At 42.8% G+C, this 20,563-nt stretch overlaps 2 protein-coding genes across 4 annotated transcripts in view; one reads left to right on the forward strand and one right to left on the reverse strand.

Moving 5' to 3' along the window:
• Positions 1-7,848, reverse strand: part of Polr3g (RNA polymerase III subunit G) — a 40,910-nt gene extending 33,062 nt beyond the window's left edge. Inside the window, exon 1 of one of the 3 annotated variants that reach the window (XM_006231729.5) lies at positions 7,192-7,324. The gene's annotated coding sequence lies outside the window, so the exon portion shown is untranslated. Of the gene's footprint in view, positions 1-7,183 lie in introns of all 3 variants that reach the window. The other 2 variants (XM_039103140.2, NM_001109468.2) reach the window with 2 other exon arrangements.
• Positions 7,798-20,563, forward strand: part of Mblac2 (metallo-beta-lactamase domain containing 2) — a 42,807-nt gene continuing 30,041 nt past the window's right edge. Inside the window, exon 1 of the mRNA NM_001108934.1 lies at positions 7,798-8,287. Within this exon, the coding sequence (NP_001102404.1) occupies positions 7,834-8,287 (454 nt within the window). The 5' untranslated portion in view covers positions 7,798-7,833. The remainder of the gene's footprint in view (positions 8,288-20,563) is intronic.

The following is a 20,563-nucleotide window of genomic DNA, read 5'->3' on the forward strand; positions in this document are numbered from 1 at the left end:
AACTGGGGTGGCTCTTTCTGTGGAATTCCATGCTCAACCATGAATATGAAAATGCACACCCCTGCCTCTCCATCTTGCTGATGGAATAGTGAGTAGCATTTAAGGCTGGAGCACCCAGGAGAATGACTTGACCCCCTCAATCACAGAAGACTGCAGAAAATTTCCCTTCCGCCTGTGTAATGCACTCTCCTTTCTCACAATCACACCAGCAAGGGGCAAGGTGCACAGTATCTCACACAGCTGCTGTATTCAAACCAGGTCTCTTGTTGGGACAGAGAGACCGTCAATGGTCATCCTCTTGGTTTTGTGACATTAAAGATAAGGGTAAGCCTCCAAAAATAAACAAGGAGCTAGCTACTTCTTTGTATTTTCTGATTATAATGACCTGGTCCAAAGGCCTAGAAATCTAAAATTTCTCCATCATGGGGCAACATAAAAATTTTTTTAACCCTAGCAATCATGGAAACACTTGGGTAGCTTAGAAATCTGGAGTAGTAGTTTCTACAGCAGCAGCAGCATCCAGGGGAGTGTTGAAAATGGAAACCATAGGGACTTACCACAAAGAAACAGGGAAGGGGGACAAGGGAGAGGAGAGAAGGCAGAGGGAGCACACATCTAGGGTAGGCTTCAGTTTGTATTTTGTGTTCTAAGACGGTTCCAAGGGAGTTGTGAATCTCTGAAACCATCAATCAAGACTACATGGTCTGAAATCTTTCTAAATGACTGTACCACACAGCATATGCTGAGAGTATTGGAGTAGATGCTCTGAGGGAAGTCTCCCTGTTCAGTAGTTCAGTTAAAACACAGCTAAATACATGTTTATAAGCCCCACCGCTGAGGCTTGAAGCTACATTAATTAGCCAGTGACTTTCGTCTTTAAACAGTAATCCTGAAATGATTGTGAACTGCCACACACCTAGGACGCAGTGTGTCACAGATCAACCTGTTAGTTCATTTATACGGGGAAAGCAGTATCAAGTCACTGCACTTTAAAAGGCTCGGTGGCTGCCAACGTTAATAACCTTCTACGTCTAGGGCTGTAGCTACACATAGAAAAATCCAGCTGTGGTGAAATATGGCTTCCTCTTCTGTGAAGCACTCAAGCCGCATAGCTTTTGACTTACATAAGGGCTGACATGGAGAACATTCTCAGAGATAGTTTTACATTATACATTTTGTAAATTTATCCCAACATGGCTACATACTTGACATTTTCCAACGCAATTAAGAAGTGATTCTGTAATCCCATTCCTGACACTGCAAAGGACAACTAGGGGGCTTTAGACTTCCACTGACTTCGATGATACTATGTACAAGCAGGACTGACCGCTAAATCAACTCCCACGGACCTGACTATTTAGCTCCAATATTTATCACTATGCGATCAGTCCCTCCTGTTTTCGGCTCTCCCAGTCCTGTGACTCAGGTTATTTAAAACACTTCATTATGTATATTCTCGAAGAGCTAACAGAAAAAAAACTACCATGCAACCACTGTGGAAATTGGTGTGGAGTTTTCTTAAAAGAATTAAAAAGAATTCTGCTATGTACCAGTTACAGTCTCCTAGGCACACACCTAAGGACTATATGTCCTCTCATGGAGACGCCTGCACATCCACGCCTATTCCCTGTCGACTCACAGTACCAAGAACACGAAACGTCAGTGGCCTAGCTGCCATCCATCCAGAGAATGGATAATAAAAACGCAGTGCATACACACAGTGGAAATATATTCATCCATAATGAAAAATAAAATTATAAAATTTGAGGGAAATTTACAGAGCTAGAAAACACTTATTGAGGTAGCCCAGGATGGAAAGGGTAAATCCTGTATACACTCTCACGTGCAGATCGCGGCTTGGGGTTTTCTACGTATGTGTGGCAGTGAGTATAGGTCGTGGTCAGGAAACTAGAATGAGGCCTGAGGTGGAAGGAGAAAGGGAGCCTTAAAGGAGAGGAGAGGAATAAAAATAAAACACACTTGGAGCAAGAGCGGACGGGGAAAAGGGAGGGCTGAAGAGACTGGGGGTGGGGAGCAGGAGAGGGGTGTGAAGGACCAACCACGACTAAGTGTACATGAAAACGCCATAGGGAAACCTGCTAATCTGTGAGCTAATTAAACAACGTGAACCACGTAAGAACAGCGCAGGTGAGTAATTTCTATTTTTATGTAAGCAGCACCCAAACTTCCTCCCTTACCACGTAAGTGAATTTCTAGTCTTTTTCATTCAAGACAAAAAATTCACATGGCAGTAGAAATGACGTATTTTAAATTTCCTTCCTTTCAATTGTAGAACTTGTCGTGTGTGTGTGTGTGTGTGTGTGTGTGTGTGCGCGTGCGTGTGTGTCTGTTAACTATTTACTTATGGAGAAGACAAGGTCACTGTCCTGTAATATGCGCATCATCAGAACATGAAGGTACATGTGAATGCTCATGTTCTGACACAGCTGTCCTGGGCGGGGCCCAAGGACTTTCTACCACACATTCTCAGAGACAGCAGCGCATCTGAGCACAGCTCAAAATTAGCAACAACCTCGCATATTCTGGGTTGGAAAAAAATCACACACCTAAGTAGTTTAATGCATTCCTCTGAGCATGCCTTCAATGAACAGGCACATTCCCAGCTAACTCAGATTTCAGATGGACTTTTTTGTTACTAGGATAGTTAAGAAATACTGTTTTCTCATTGTATCCTAACAAGATACACATCTAGTCTCTCCGTGACAATCGAGATGGTCTGTGCGTTAGTTACTACTGGTCTGTCTTGTTTGGTATGGGATGTTCATCAGTTTCACCTACTTGTCTATAGCCGCTATTCCACTGTAGATTGCAAAATGGTGATATAAAATTTTTATAAGCTGCAGACTTAATGATACATATCATACATTTTTATAATTTTTCTATTTTGCTGATTGGAATTCTACTAGGGATTAATTTTTCTCGTAGACCAGTTACCTTTGAAACAAATTCCATTTAGGGAATTCATTTTAATTTCAAAGCTCATTCCATCTGTCCATTAAAAAGAGGTAAAATACCACAATGGCTTCATTCCAATTGCTGAGTCACTCTACCATGCTGAGTCTAAGGAAAGCTGGTCTTTCAAGTATGACATCTGCTGAGTAAGGGGGCTCACACCTTTGCTCAACACCTGCTGAGTAAAGGGGCTCAAACCTTTGTCAACACCTGCTGAGTAAGGGGGCTCACACCTTTGCTCAATACCTGCTGAGTAAGGGGGCTCACACCTTTGCTCAATACCTGCTGAGTAAAGGGGGCTCACACCTTTGTCAACACCTGCTGAGTAAAGGGGGCTCACACCTTTGCTCAACACCTGCTGAGTAAAGGGGGCTCACACCTTTGTCAACACCTGCTGAGTAAAGGGGGCTCACACCTTTGCTCAACACCTGCTGAGTAAGGGGGCTCACACCTTTGTCAACACCTGCTGAGTAAGGGGGCTCACACCTTTGTCAACACCTGCTGAGTAAGGGGGCTCACACCTTTGCTCAACACCTGCTGAGTAAGGGGGCTCACACCTTTGTCAACATCTGCTGAGTAAGGGGGGCTCACACCTTTGTCAACACCTGCTCAGCACCTGCTGAGTAAGGGGGCTCACACCTTTGTCAACACCTGCTGAGTAAGGGGGCTCACACCTTTGCTCAGCACCTGCTGAATAAGGGGGCTCACACCTTTGCTCAGCACCCACAGGCACCCAGCAAGGAAGACCAAGACCCCTGTGCTAAACTCTAATCTAGGCTCTGTTACTAATTAAAGATTAAAAACATATCTAGGAAGAGTTTACCAAACTTGCCTGATCAGAGGAATTAACTGGGCAATAAGTATAAAACATTGGGTCCTGGGGAACACCTGGTTCTCAAACCTAAACAACCATCATTATCTCTGAAGTTGGGCCCTGGAAATGGTTTGGAAAATTCCCTCCGAGAGTATCCCAGTAATGGAATATCATCCAGAAAAAGCTATGTAGACTCCAGCTTCCTACTTTTATCATGCAGTCATTGGGCATAAGTTGATAACAACAGTAAATGTAACCTGCAGAAAATCCAATGTCAGCTCTTTAGACACCTTGGCTACTACACGCATTAGCCTACAAGCTGGTCTACAGTTTGATGACCCAGACATGGTGCTCCCGAACAAAGAGTACTTGGGTTCTTGATTTATTTTCTTCCCCTGTAGCCAAGGACTAAATCATGAAAGAAGATTCACAAATGAGGCCAAGGCTCCGATCACTTAAATCCTTTATTTGATGTATTTGTTCAATACATTTTTTTTCCAACCTCTCAAACTTTTTCAAGAGGAGTGTTGTTGGGAGAAGAGGGGTCGAGCCCAGAGCTTCACATATGTTGGCAAACGCCCACTACTAAACTTTATCCTCAGTCTTCTACTTTTATTTATTTATATATTTACTTCTTGAGGCAGGGCCTTGATAGTTTTCCAGACTGAACTTGAGCCCTTTCTACAGCCCAGGCAGGCCTTGAATTCATAATCTTTGTGCTTCAGCATCCTTAATAGATGGGACATCAGGCCCAAAGTTTGGAAAAACTAGCTTTGATCATTTTGGACAGGCACTGAGCAATTCTTAATTCTTCCTTCAAAACATCCATTCCTTTCAAATATTTTAGCCTCTCTACATACAGTAAGTGACCCACTCCAAAGCCTCACTATGCGGTCCTGACTAAACTAAGAGTCAGAGTAGATTAAATCTTATTTTGTAGAAGAGTAAAAACGGTTCTAAAAAGGTCAACTGATAGCCTCAATCAATTCCTTTCAAAGGTGGGAGTATATTAGGCCGCAGGAAGGTCTTTTCAATTTTCTACCTATATTTCACTTCTGGAAGGATTGTGTCTAAAGTCATTGACAACCTATTTTTTTAAAGCCCAGATCAATGAGGGAAATTGGCAACTGCAAAGAGTTGAAAATCTTAAACTGTGTATGGGTGTGTGCAGAGTAATGCAGGTGCCCGTGGAGGTTAGAAGAGGATGTCAGATCTCCTGGATCTAAGGTCAACGGTGCTTGTGAGCCACTTGGTGTGGTTGTTAGGAACTGAACTCTGATCCCCTACAAGAGTAACATGAGCTCTTTGTTGCTAAGCCATCTTTCCAGCCCCCAAATCTGAAATTTAAAATGCAACATGGACAAGTTCGCACTGCCCCTTCCAGCTCAGAACGCTGCCTCAAAATTCCCATTTGGAATCTGTTCCAAGAGATTTAAAAATGGGCGTTATTCAAGAGACCAAAGTCTATCCTAACCATCTCCAAACACAACCACCTGGAAAATGGTGAGTTCATCTCTACAATTCTTCCTAGATCTAAAATGTCATGAGTTATGATTGTGACTTAAATGTATCATCCTCGTGTACACACAACCTTACACATTTAAGGAGATGAGTAAATGTTCAACTAGCTGGAGGTCAGGGGAGACAGCAAAAGCCAGGTCACAGTATCTCTCTGAAGAATGACCATTAGCTGTGTGTTCCCTAGTCTTCTCCTTTCTTCTGCATTAGCTCAGGCCTTAGCATTGCTCATCTGACCCTTTGAAACATGCTAGACATTTTATGTCCAGATTCCTATCATTCTCAACCAAACTCTTGTCAATTTAATAGAAGGCAAATCTTTACACTTCCGATATACTGTTCTCTTCAGTTTAACAAAGCTCAGGACATTTAACTTCTGCTTCTCACCAAGTAACTGACTGTTGGTTTTCTGCCTCCCCAGGGAGAGTCTTTGACCATCCACTGGCGTCTTTATGAAGCCCTAACCCTAACCCTACCTCTGGGTCAAACCATCCTCTCTGCTGGAAATAGAGAGGTGAACAAAATAATGTCTCTGCGCTTATGGAGTTCACGGACAGGAGAACCTGTCAGAGCCTGACAGATGGTGTGAAAGTGAAGCAGGAACCAGGCCAGATAAACTAGTCATTTGGGACTATCTGAGCATAAATTTAATTAAGATGAGAAACAGAGTCATATTGAAAAGAATAAAAGAGTCATCAGAAACTGTAGGTCCAAAGGCCTCTAGAGCTAGGCACAAGCTGGATAATCATCACTGAATTATTTCTGAGCTCATGACCACAGAACAACACTGTGCCATCTTACCGAGTGCCTCCCTTCTGCCGCAGAAGCATAAAGTAAAGAGGGCACTGTGTTTCTCTGTGGAGAACACCTTCTTAGGCAGAACCCAATTTTTGCATTCATGATGCATTAGTTAACAAGTATTTGTGTACAAGTGTCAGCTTCCTCAGATTCTTGAGAACTCAAATCAGACTTTTCTTTAAACAGTTTTCTGCTTGTCACACATCATTTAGTTCAGGCACTAGTGCTAAGAATGGTCCCAATTGCATAATTGAATAATAGATGAGATTAGCAAAATACTCAAAAGAGCAGCGACCTGCTCCCACACCCACTGGAGAGTTTGGGAGTGTAGGAAGAATGCATCTCTCCCTCCAGGAAAGACTTATGTGCCACAGGAAGGATTTTGCTAATTATCTTTGATAATGCTGTCCCCGTGGGTCTCTTTATAATTTCTGAAGGTTAGTCAAATTCTCAAGGGAATTTCTGAATCTGAAAGAGATGCATCGGTAGCTAATGGTTGGGGTGCAAGCACAGGGACTTGATACTGACAGTGGGGGTGATTTCGGTTGCTTGCAAGGCCACACCCAGTGATTATCCACTTTCCCTGTCCCCTCAAAGTGATCTCTGCCTTGCCTTAAGCTCTAACCTTTTCTGCTCTCTTCAAAGAGCAAGGAAACACCCAGAACTATGACGGGCATTTAGGATCTCCTTAAAGAAAAATTCTATCACCAGCCCCTCTCCCCACTATCAAAGGTGCCAACAGTTAAGAAAAAAGAAGCGATGATAAGTATGCCCTTATTAGCCAAACTGCCGCCAAACTTTACATGAACAAAAACCACAGTCCCCGGATTTGCAAAGTCTTCTCTTGTAAAAGGATAAACTTCCAGCGTGAGGCTGGAAGATCTGGCTACCAAAACTTTTAAAGGTTTGGAAGCCGGCAGCAGCAGGCTTTGGGAGGTAGGGGTACAGCCCAAAGTCACTCCAGAGGGGCTTTGATGAATTTTGGCTCCAGATTATCGGACCACCACGTTCTCCACGTGCCCCATCAACTCCCTTCTACCCTCTTCACCTCCAGCCCAGTCCGGGATAGTTTCCAGTTACCTTCTCACCAAGTCTCGAGGCTTGGGCACACTGTGCAGCGATGGTGGCAGGAAAGCTGGCAGTCGCGCCAGCAAGGAGCAGCAGATTCCACCTCCGGAACAGCGAGAACCTCACCGCACGCGGCTCCGGCTCAGGGTAGCGCACTGGAAGCCCCGCCCACTCTACGAGGCCACACCCCCGGAAAGGAGCTTTTTAGCCCTTGGCAGGCGCCGTAGTCAACCTCCAACTGGCTCGGCCTCACTCTGGCCTCCCGCTACGAGTGCGCAGCGCCCGCGGCCCGTGTGGGGGCGGTCCTGTCTCTTCCCACGCATCCCTCCAGGCCTCTGCAGTCGGAACCCCGAGCAGGGCAGCATTGCCCGGTGTCTCCGCCCCGCTTCAGCGGCCTGTGTCACCGCCTTGGTGCTGCAGCTGCAGAAGCTGCGGCAGCTGGGGTGCAGTCTTTGCGCTCTGCGGCTTGGACGGGAGGGCGAGGAACAGGCGATCTGGGCAGTGTCGCTGCGTCCTATCCGCGCTCCCTTCCGCATCCCCGCCCCTCGATCGCGCCTCCTCCGGAGCTGAGAGTAGCTCTTCGCTCACTGCAGCAGCGGCGAGTCCTGGACTGCCTGTGGGAGGCACACCCACCTTGCCCGGCCGCACCCCTGCGCATCGGCATGTCGGCACTCGAGTGGTATGCCCACAAGTCTCTGGGCGATGGCATCTTCTGGATTCAAGAACGGTTCTACGAGTCAGGCAACCGGGCCAACATCTGGCTGGTGCGCGGCTCGGAGCAGGACGTGGTGATCGACACGGGCCTGGGGCTACGCAGCCTCCCGGAGTACCTCTACTCCTCCGGCCTCTTGCAGGATTGTGGTGCCAAAGAGGATGCAGGACGTCGGCCGCTGCTGGCCGTGGCCACCCACGTGCACTTTGATCACTCCGGCGGGCTCTATCAGTTCGACCAGGTGGCTGTGCACCGCGCCGAAGCCGAGGCCCTGGCTCGCGGGGACAACTTTGAGACCGTGACCTGGCTCTCTGACAGCGAGGTGGTGCGGGCGCCCAGCCCTGGCTGGAGGGCCAGGCAATTCCGAGTGCAGGCAGTGCAACCCACCCTCATTCTGCAGGATGGTAATAGGTCCCGGGGGCGCGCGCTGTCTCTGAGGGAGGGGCTTGGCGAGCGTGTACAGCTTGTTGCAGACCTCCGTGGCACTGTTGGGCTACCGTGCGGGAATACTCTGACTCACCCTTTGCTGCGTGAAAGCCAGCTTGGGCAGAGCCTAGGCCCACTCAGTCTTCTCTGCCAGGAGATGCGCGCTGCTACTGTGTGGCTGTTTATTTGAAAGCTCACACCATCCCCAGTCAGTCGGCTACGGTAGTTACACTGCAGAGACTTGTGACTGGAGATATTCCATTCTTTTCCCAAGTACCAGTTGAACATTTCCAGCTTTTGTAACGAGTAGGCTTTTAAGATATGGCACCTTGTGGAGAGTGTTAGGCTCTGTGCTCTGAAAACTGCTGACTTCTGCTGCCTGCGCACTGCTCACCGCAGAGTGCCTCAGTCTCACCTGTAGACTTAGAGAGCTTTCGTCCATCCTTACCTTTCAGATGGATTTGTTTGCTTATTGCCTCTCAAAAAGAAAAAAGGCTTGATGGTGGACATGAACGTAGAATTATGACAGCTATCTGGTCTGGATGAGAGCGAGGCCTAAGAACGATCAATAAGGGAGTTGTTTCCCATGGATAAAGTGTGTGCATTAATTAATGCAGACTTCATTCTCTTGGTCCTAAGAAATTGATAAAATGGAGCAAGATAGAGTAGGGTCCCAATCCCCTTCTCCCCATGCAGGACTGCACTAATTGAACTGGTTAGCGACAACAGCAATACTTGGTATATCAATTTTATATTTTTTGCCTTAGGATTTATTTATTTACATCCCAAAAGCTACTCCCCCCTCCTGCTCCCTCCCTCACAGAGACTCCCTCATCCCGTCTCCCCTTCTGGGAGGGTGGAGGCCCCCTGGGTATCCCTTCCCCCACCCCCAGCACATCAAGTCTCTGCCAGATTAGGTGCATCCTGTCTCACTGAGGCCAGACAAGGCAGCTGTGGAGACTGAGCTGCAGGTCTGCTACATCTGTGCCTGGGGCCTCTTAAGGCTGTGTATGTTCTTTGCTTGGAGCTTCAGTCTCTCAGTGCTCCTACGGGTCTAGGTTAGTTGAATCTGTTGGTCTTCCTATGGAGTTCTCCTCCCCTTCAGGGCCTTCCATTCTTCCCTGACTCTTCCATGAGCCTCCGACCACCATCCAATGTTTGGTCATGGGTGTCTGCATGTGTTTCAGTCTGCTGCTGGGTAGAGACTCTCAGAGGACAGTTGTGCTAGTCCTGTCTGCAAACATATCAGCGTATCATTAATAACGTCAGGGACTGGTGCTTGCTCATGGGATGGGGTTTGAGTTGGGCCAGTTATTGGTTGGCCTTTCCTTCAGTCTCTGCTCCATCCCTGCATTGCTTTTAGACAGGAAAAATTTGGGGTCCGAAGTTTTGTGGGTGGGTCAGTGTCCTTATTCTGTCTGGCCACAAGAGGTGGCCTTTTCTGGTTTCATGTGCCCACTATTAGGAATCTTGGCTAAGGTCGCCCTCATTGATTCCAGGGAGCCTCCTTTACCCTAGGTCTCTGAGATCCTAGAGATTCTCCCCTCCCCCAACCTGCACCCCCATCCCACAGCTGAAGATTTACATTCATTCTCCTGGTGTTGAGCCTCTGTCTTGTCTCTCCCTGCACCTGATCCTACCTTCCCCCATTCCTCTCCCCCTCCCCTCTCTCACCTAGCTCCCTCCCTCTATGATTATTTTGTTTTCCTTATAAGTGCAATTCAAGCATCTTTGCTTGGGCCGTCCTTATTGGGTGAGTGGGGTGTATCATGGGTATTCTGTCCATTATGAATAATATACAGTTATTATCTCTGTTTAGTTCTTGACAAGTACATACTGTCCTTTTGGGTATGGGTTACCGCACTCAGGATGATATTTTCTAGTTCCATCCATTTGCCTGCAAAATTCATGATGTCCCTGTTTTTAATAGCTGAATAGTATTCCACTGTGTAAGTGAATCACATTTTCTGTATCCATTCTTCAGTTGAGGGATATTTGAATTGCTTCCAGTTTCTGTCTATTATGAATAAGGCCCATATGAACATAGTGGAGCACATGTCCTTGTGGTATGGTGGAATATGTTTTGGGTGTATGCCTAGGAGTGATATAGCTGGGTCTTCAGGTACAACTATTTCCAATTTTCTAAGAAACCACCAGATTGACTTCTAGAGTGTTTGTACCAGTTTCCCACCAACAGTGGAGGAGTGTTCCTCTTTCTTCTCCACATCCTCACCAACATGTACTGTTGCTTGAGCCATTCTGACTGATATAAGGTGGACTCTCAGGGTTGATTTGATGTGCATTTTCCAGATGACTAAGGATGTTGAACATTTCTTTAAGTGCTCAGACATTTGAGATTCTTCTGTTGAGACTTTTCTGGTTAGTACTATACTCCATTTTTTAAATTGGGTTGTTTGGTTTGTTGGAGTTTAACTTTTTGAGATCTTTATATATTTTGGATATTAGCCCTCTGTAGGTTTAGTGAAGAGCTTTTTCCCAATCTTTAGATTGCTGTTTTGTCCTATTGACAGTGTCCTTTGCCTTACAGAAGTTTTTCAGTTGCATGAGGTCCCATTTATCAATTATTGATCTTAGAGACTGAGCCATTGATATTCTGTTGATGAAATTGTCTCCTGTACCAATGCAATCAAGGCAGTTCCCCACCTTCTCTTCTATTAGATTTAGTATATCCAGTTTTATGTTGAGGTTCTTGACCCACTTGGACTTTAGTTTTGTGCAGGGTGATGAATGTGGATCCTATTTGCATTCTTCTGCATGCAGACATCCAGTTAGAACAGCACCATTTGTTGAAGATGCTTTCTTTTTCTATTAGATGGTTTTAGGTTCTTTGTTGAAGATTAAGTGTCCATAGGTGTGTGGGTTTATTTTTAGGTCTTCTATACTATTTCATTGATCAATCTGTCTGTTTCTGTACCAATACCATACAGTTTTGTTTTGTTTTGTTTTGTTTTGTTTTGTTTTGTTTTGTTTTTATCACTATTGCTCTATAGTAGAGTTTGAGGTCAGGAATGGTGATTACTCAAAAAGTTCTTTTATACTTCAAGATTGTTTTGACTACCTTAGGTTTTTTGTTTATCCATATGAAGTTGAGAAATCTTTCATAATCTGTAAAAGAAAATGTGCTGGGATTTTGATGGGGATTGCATTGAAATTGTAAATTGCTTTTGGTAAGATGGCCATTTTTACTATGTTATTCCTACTGATCCATGAGCATGGGAGATCTTACCATCTTCTGATAGCTTCTTCAATTTCTTTCTGCAGGGACTTGAAATTCTTATCATACAGATCTTTCACTTGCTTGGTTAGAGTTACATTTTATATTATTTGTGGCTATTGTGAAGAGTGTTATTCCCCTAATCTCTTTCTCTGCCTATTTATCATTTGTAAAAAGGAGGGCTACTGATTTCTTTGAGTTAATTTTATATCCTGCCACTTTGCTGAAGTTGTTTATCAGCTATAGGAGGTCTCTGGTAGAATTTTGGGGATCACTTATATACACAGTCATATATCATCTGAGAATATTGATATCTTGACTTCTTCCTTTCTAATTTGTATCCCCTTGATCTCCTTTTGTTGTCTAATTTCTCTAGCTACAACATCAAGTACTATATTGAATAGATAGGGAGAGAGTGGGCAGCCTTGTCTTGTTAGTGATTGTAGTGGGATTGCTTCCAGTTTCTCTCTACTTAATTTGATGTTGTCTAATAGCTTGCCGTATATTGATTTTGTTATGCTTGGGTATGTATCTTAAATCCCTGATTTCTCCAAGACTTTTAACATGAGTAGGTGTTATATTTTGTCAAAGGCCTTTTCAGCAGCTATTGAGATGTTCAAGGGATTTTTTTCTTTGAGTTTGTTTATATAGTGGATGAATTTTTGTATATTGCATTCCTGGAGTGAAGCCTATTTGATCATGGTGAATAATATTTTTGATGTCTTCTTGGATCCCGTTTCCTAGATTTTTAATGAGTATTTTTTCATCAATATTCATACGGGAAAATTGGTCTGAAGTTCTCTTTATTTGTTGAGTTGTTGTGTGGTTTGGGTATCAGGGTAACTGGAGCCTCATAGATTGGATTAGGTAGTGTTCCTTCTGTTTCTATTTTGTAGAATAGTTTGAGGAGTATTGGTTTTAGCTCTTCTTTGAAAGTCTAGTCGAATTCTGCACTAAAACCATCTGGCCTTGGGCTTTTGTTGGTTAAGAGGCTTTTATTTCCTTTGGGGTTATGGGACTGCCTAGGTAGTTTAACTGATCTTGATTTAACTTTGGTATGTGATATCTGTCCTGAAATTCATCCATTTTAGGTTTTCCCGTTTTGTGGAGTACAGGCTTTCTTTCTTTTCTTTTTTTTTCTTTATTAACTTGAGTATTTCTTATTTACATTTCGATTGTTATTCCCTTTCCCGGTTTCCGGGCCAATATCCCCCTAGCTCCTCTCCCTCCCCTTCTATATGGTTGTTCCCCTCCCCATCCTCCCCCCATTACCACCCTTCCCCCAACAATCACGTTCACTGGGGGTTCAGTCTTAGCTGGACCAAGGGCTTCCCCTTCCACTGGTGCCCTTAACTAGGCTATTCATTGCTACCTATGAGGTTGGAGCCCAGGGTCAGTCCATGTATAGTCTTTGGGTAGTGGCTTAGTCCCTGGAAGCTCGAGTACAGGATTTCAAAATAAGACCTAATGATTTTTTTTAAATTTCCTCAGTTTCTATTGTTATGTCTCCCTTTTCAGTTTTGATTTTGTTAATATTGATACTGACTCTGTACCTTTTAGTTAGTTTAGCTAAGGCTTTGTTTATCTTGTTTATTTTCTCAAAGAACAAGCTGCTAGTTTTATTGATCCTTTATAATGCGCTCTTTGTTTCTAGTTGATTGATTTCAACCCTGAGTTGGACAATTTCCCGCTGTCCACTCCTGTTGGGTGTATTTTCTTCTTTTTGTTCTAGAGCTTTCAGGTGTGCTGTTAAGTTGCTAGTATGAGATCTCCCTAATTTCTTTCCTCTTAGCACTGCTTTCATTGTGTCCCAAGAGTTTGGGTACGTTATGCCTTTATTTTCATTGAATTCTAGAAAGTCTTTAATTTCTTTTTTTATGTTTTCCCTGACCAAGTTGTCATTGAGTAGAGAGTTGTTCAGCTTCCATGAGTATTTGGGCTTTCTGTTGCTTCAGTTGTTGTTGAAGTCCAGCCTTAATCCATGGTAATCTGATAGAATGCAATGGATTATTTCAATCTTCTATCTGTTAAGGCTTGCTTTGTGTCTAATTATATGGTCAGTTTTGGAGAATATTTCATGAAGTGCTGAGAAGGTATGTTCTTTTATTTGGGGGTGAAAGGTTCTGTAGATATCTGTGTTTCATTGTTTCTCTGTTTATTTTGTGTCTTGATGACCTGTCCATTGGTGAGAGTGAAGTATTAGATTCCCTCACTATTATTGGGTAGGGTTCCATGTGTGATTTGATCTTTAGTAAAGGTTTTTTCTTTGATGAGTATGAAGTGTCTTTCTCCATCTCTTTTGATAACTTTTGGGTGAAAGTCTATTTTATTAGGTATTAGAATGGCTACTCCAGCTTGTTTCTTGGGTCTGTTTGCTTGGAAAATCTTTTTCCAGCCCTTTACTCTGAGGCAGTACCTATCTTTCTTTCTTGCTGAGATGTTTCTTGTATGCAGCAGAATGATAGAGTCTGTTTGTGTATCCAATCTGTTAGCCTGTGTCTTTTTATTGGTGAATTGAGGCCATTGATGGTGAGCTATATTAATGACCAGTGATTGTTAGTTCCTATTATTTTGTTGTTGGAGGTGGTATTATGTGTGATTTTTTTTCTTTTGGTTTTGATGTGAGATGATTAATTTCTCGTGTTTTCTTGGGTGTAGGTACCCTCCTTGTGTTGTAGTCTTCCTTCTAGTATCCTCTGTAGCTTTGCATTAGTAGAAAGATATTGCTTAAACTTGGTTTTGTCATGGAGTATCTTGTTTTCTCCATCTGTGGAGATTGAGAGTTTTGCTGGGTATAGTAGTCTGAACTGATATCTCTGTGGAGTTGAAGGGCAACTTGCAGATTAGAGAATGCAGGTGAAGGTGCCAATAGGAAAGGAGTTGGAGCTCGGACAAAGCAGGGCAGAGGCCATGTCTGCTGGACTCTGTAGGGTTCCAGCAGGTAAAGATATTGGGTCAGGGGTCTCACCTGTGTTGCTGTTAGAGCAGACCTCCTGGGAGGCAGGCAGGGCTGTGAGGAGGCAGCATGGGGTTCCCCAAGTGCAGATGGACATGCGGACCAGAAGGGAAATCACTGTAATTTGAAAATTAGTGTGCATTCAGGTGAGTGTGTGTGTGTGTGTGTGTGTGTGTGTGTGTGTGTGTGTACATGTGATGTGTGTAAGTGCACGCACGCACGGGAATGCAGAGCTTTGGGGTGGGGCCATTGTGCTGATCCCTGAGTGCTGCAGGCCAGAGGAAGGTAGAGCTCTGACAGGGTGGGGCATGCTGTGCTGATCTGAAGCTTTCGCTAGTATAGGTGCAGACCAAGTTGGAGCTCCGACAGGACAGGGCAGAGCCCACAACTGCTAGTAGGATTTATTTTTAAATTTTATCCACATAGTACTTGTAAGGTGAGGCCAGAGACCCCTGATTAAGTGCCTCACCTTGAGTCCACTGAGCAGAATCATAATCAACCTGGTACTTAAAACAAGGCGTGAAAGATGAAAGCGCACAGAATACAGAGCCATCTACTCATGAGGTACATTCTGAAAACCACTTTTCCGTGTTAGTCCTCTGAAATTGCCTACAGACTCCTCTATAATGTTAAGAACAATCCAGCTTATGCATCATAATGACATTAAACTAACAACATGCCAGTAATAAAATGTTTTACAGAGAGACATTCATCCACAGGATATAATATGTGATATTTAAAAGTATGACTTCTATTCCCTTACAACCATGTAACATCATCATTAAAGTTTTAAGTCTAAACATTTTTTTTATTTGCTCTAGACGGGAGTCTCCTTTAAAAATTATAAGGTAGGTGTAGTGACACACATTTTAATTGCAGTCCTTGGGTGGTAGAGGCAGGTAGACTTATGTGAGTTCAAGGCCAACCTAATCTACGGATGGAATTCCAGGACAGCCAAAACTTCATAGTGAGACCATGCCTTGAAAACAAAACAACAAGCAAAATGAAACAAATGAAATAAAAACAAAAACGGAAATTATACATTTATACAATTGTATAGATACAATTTTTCTTACTATATTTCTTTTTAAAGTTGATGGTTTCAGGGAGAAACCTAAAATTTATTTACATTAGCTGTGTGTGGTTGCACATATCTTTAACACTAGCCCTTGAGAGACAGAGGCAGGCAGATCGTTGTGAGTTGGAGGCTAGCTTGTTCTACATGGTGAGTTCCAGGAAGGAAAAGAAAAAAGAAAATAATTTGAAAGGCGTGAGCCTGTAATCCCAGCTCTTAAGGGACTGAGCAGCTGTTCAAGGCCACCAAAAACAAAATACCTTCTTATGCATGACTGAAAACCCAAAAAGTAATTTGGATTAATATTAAAATATAGTAAAATGTTGGAAATAAAAATATTTTATTTATTTACTCTTTACTATTACCAGCAATACGAAGTCAAGAGTCAAAGAGAAGTGAGGAACCAATGAGATGGCTTAGTAGGTAAAGGCATTTTCTGCCAGCCTGGCAGCCCGAGGTTGACCCCTGAAGGAGAGAACCGACTCCAGCAAGTTGATAGCCACATAGGCAGAACTTGATACATGGCGCATGCACATGCACGCGCACGCATGCACACACACGCGCACGCATGCACACACACAAACACACAGGCGTGCAATTTTCTTTCTGTGAATGGTAGGGACTATTGTCATATAGGAGAGGAGAGACTCGCTCACTATCATGGTTGTGATCACCTACTGGTATGGTCCTGCTATCCCAAGTCCGAGTTGATGGTGTTGGGGTTCAGGAATTTCTGCAGAAAGCGTATGAGCACTGCTCTCAAATAAGGAGGGATAGTTTATTGAACGCACACTGAAATACTTGCCAGATCAGGGACATCATTCAGAACTGGGTGTGAAACTATGACATCAAACATTTCTTAGAGCAGGCTTTTTATAGGAAAAACCAGGTTCTGAACTTTAACAGCAAGCAGTGAGGTGATATAACATTTTGGTTCACTGGACAGAGTATTATCGGCCAACCTTTAAGCTTATTGGTCATGAATGAGGTAAGAGGTGGTGGACAGGTCGTGCACAAGGGAATATCAGTCTATTGAGATAACAACATAAGTGATTCAGCCATAACTTTTTAGCTTATTAGTAACATTTTTCAGTGTTACCTCTGGGAAGTGGAATCTGAGAACCTGAACTTAATTTCACCTTATGAGCAAATGGAGACTGAATACAAAATGCCTTCAGTTATGTTAAGAGGAGCAGCCCTCAACAATGGTAGATCCTGACATTTTTGAAGCTGGAAAAGCATCGTTAACTACCAGTATGTGGTGCTTTGAGCCTTGTTCTGAGAGTGCCAGGACCATCTTGTGTAAAGTTGCTTCTCATTAAGAGATGGATGCCTCAAGCTCTCCAGCACCATCTGATCTCTCATTACAGGAATATTAATTTCCTGTCTTCTGAATGATGTGGGTTGCTAGTGAATATTAACACAGTCCAGATGTCTGGAAGAAGATGTAAGATATCTATATTAAAAATTCATTTACAGTTTGTGCACACATATTCATATGCAGCTGTAATAGAACAGCCTTAGTTAGAATTCAAGTAGGGGAAGTCACTACATTTCATTAAGTGAATAGATAATTTGCTGTCAAGGAAAAGCATAAATCTGCACTGGATCCCTAACCTAAAAGCTGCCTCTAATTGAAGGTCAAAGAGGACAGCAGTCTTATCTAGTGCATTAGCCTTAGTGGAGAACAGTTGCTGTACTAATGGCGATGCGGTATCTTTTGTAAGATGAAGGGCTTGAGGTATAGTTCAGGCCTTTTAAACTAAAGCACTTCACTTCGTCTATTTTCCCACAGTATTCTGCTGATTCAGTTTCAAATGAGTTCCCTTTGTCCTCATTATTTATATCTAAACAGTTTGCCTAATGTCACCACGGGAAATTACATCAGAGGAGAGAAGTAGTTTCAGATAGACATGTTATTTATGCAAATTAAAAACAAAAACTGCATGTACCCGAAAGGGGTGAACAGATTTGTAATTTGTTTCCCTCCTGACACCTGTTGGAAGTTGGGAATCCTTGTGACCACCAAAGCCAGCAGAATGTCTGTCTGGGAGAAATAAGGCAGTTCTACTTAACCTAGTGCTTCTCAACCTTGGTTTGTGATCCCTTGGTGCTCTAACAATCCTTTCACAGGAGTCACCTAAGACCATGAAATACACAGATATTCATATTATGACTGACAACAATAGCAAAATTATAGTTATGAGTAACAAAAATAATGTTATGATTGGGGGTTACCACAACATGAGGAACTGTATTAAATGGTTGCAGCATTAGGAAGGCTGAGAAGCACCAGTTTAACACAACCCAGTAGTTTGTGTTTGTTCAAGTTTTAGGAGTCTGTCTCAGGTAGTTTATTTTAAGTGCAACACAATTTGGAAAAAAATTTTCCTGGTGATAGTTAACTCAATCTTGGGTGTACAACAAAGCTTAAGACCTGAATGCATTGAAAGTCTTATAAAGTACAATTGATATTTTATATAAACTCGTGCTCTATAGATGACCAAGGAAACATGCTCTGGACGTACAAGCTCAAGATAAGGTCTGGGGGACCAGTGTGGCCTGGCCACATACATAACAGGTTACACATCTGTCTCTTTGAAGGCACAGCTGTGCATTTAACAATCCTGGTTTACCTACAAGGACCTCATGTCTCCTACCTGAAATTTAATATTACCATGAAGAGACCATGACTTGAAGTTTTAAGTCTACATTGGTCAAGGGAACGATCTTGGATGGTGGAAATTGGGTGTGACCAAGTCAACAGTTCTGTCTCAAAAGCCAGTTCAGTACAGGGACCTCAGTGGGGATAAGGGGACACTAACACACATGGCATAAGTGTGAATATTTTTAAAAAAGGATTGGTTTCCCCCATTCGACTAGTTTGGTCTTGTGGGATAGAAATCAGGGGTTCTCTTCGTTGAGGAGTACTTGGTACAGTCAAGCTGAGGGGCTCAGTGTGGAGACTGGGGAATGAGAGTGTTCAGTGTACATTCCTTACTAGATTCTCAGGAGAATGAGACACAAGCCATCTAGGCATAGGGAATTAAATGTCTGACCCTCTGAATGAAGACAGAACGTGCGAGTATAGAGGCTGTCTGCCATCCACGGCCTGACCACTCTACTGTCAAGCCTGCTTCCAAAGGCCCTCTGTGTATGCTTCAAGTGCCATTTTCCTTTCTGCTCCTTACAGGCTGCCAAGTGCTCTGCCTGGTTTTATATGGAGGTCCTTGATCCACTTGTACTTGAACATTGTACAGGGCGATAAGAATGAATCCATTTGCATTCTTCATGCTGACCTCCAGTTGAACCAGCACCATTTGTTGAAAATGCAGGGTTTTCCCCTCATTAGATGGTTTTAGCTCCTTTATCAAAGATCAAGAGACCATAGTGTGTGGGTTCATTTCTGGGTCCCCAATTCTATTCCATTGATTTACCTGCCTGTCTCTGTACCAATACCATACAGTTTTTATCACTATTGCTCTGAATACTGGTTGAACACAGGGATGGTGATTCCCCCTGAAGTCCTTTTATTGTTGAGGATAGTTTTAGCTATTCTGGGTTTTTTGTTATTCCAGATGAATTTGCAAATTGTTCTGTCTAACTCTTTGAAGAATTGGATTGGTATTTTGATGGGGATTGCATTGAATCTGTTAGATTTCTTTTGGCAAGATGGCCATTTTTACTATATTAATTCTGCCAATCCATGAGCATGGAAGGTCTTTCCATCTTCTGAGATCTTCGATTTCTTTCTTCAGAGACTTGAAGTTCTCGTCATACAGATCTTTCACTTGCTTGGTTAAAGTCACATGGAGGTATTTTATGTTATTTGTGACAATAGTGAAGGATGTTGTTTTCCTAATTTCTTTCTCAGCCTGTTTATCCTTTGAGTAGAGGAAGGCTACTGATTTGTTTGAGTTAATTTTATACCCAACCACTTTGCTGAAGTTGTTTATCAGGTTTAGGAGTTTGCTGGTGGAACTTTTGGGGTCACGTAAGTACACTATCATATCATCTGCACATAGGGATATTTTGACTTCTTCCTTTCCAATTTGTATCCCATTAACTTTGTTTTGTTGTCTGATTGCTCTGGCTAGGACTTTGAGTACTATACTGAATAAGTAGGGAGCGAGTGGGCAGACTTGTTTAGTTCCTGATTTTAGTGGGATTGCTTCAAGTTCCTGTCCATTTAGTTTGATGTTGGCTACTGGTTTACTGTATATGGCTTTTACTATGTTTAGGTATGGACCTTGAATTCCTGATCGTTCCAAGACTTTTAACATGAAGGGGTGTTGAATTTGATCAAATGCTTTCTTGGCATTTAATGAGATGATCATGTGTTTTTGGTTTTGTTTTTTTTTTTCATATTTGAGTTTGTTTATATAGTGGATTACATTGATGGATTTTCGTATATTGAACTATCCCTGCATCCCTGGGATAAAGTCTACTTGATCATGATGGGTGATCCTTTTGATGTGCTCTTGGATTCGGTTTGTGAGAATTTTATTGAGTTGTTTTGTGTCAGTATTTAAAAGGGAAATTGGTCTGAAGTTCTCTTTCCTTTTTGGGTCTTTGTGTGCTTCACGTGTAAGTGTAATTGTGGCTTCATAGAAGGAATTGGGTAGTGTTCCTTCTGTTTCTATTTTGTGCAAAATTTGGACAGTATTTGTATTAGGTCTTCTATGAAGTCAGATAGAAATTCTCCACTAAGAGTATCTTGTCCTGTGCTATTTTTTTTCTTTTGGTTGTTTGGGAGACATTTAATAACTGCTCCTATTTCTTTAAGAGTTATGGGATTGTTTATATGGTTTATTTGATCCGGATTTAACTTTAGTACCTGGTATCTGTCTAGAAAATTGTCCATTTTTTTCTAGATTTTTCAGTTTTGTTGAATATAGGCTTTTGTAGTAGGATCTAATGATTTTCTGAATTTCCTCAGATTCTGTTGTTATGTCTCCCTTTTCAGTTCTGATTTTGTTAATTTGGAC

Source organism: Rattus norvegicus, chromosome 2 (assembly GCF_036323735.1).
Source record: "Rattus norvegicus strain BN/NHsdMcwi chromosome 2, GRCr8, whole genome shotgun sequence".
In the NCBI taxonomy this organism is placed as follows: Eukaryota; Metazoa; Chordata; class Mammalia; order Rodentia; family Muridae; genus Rattus; species Rattus norvegicus.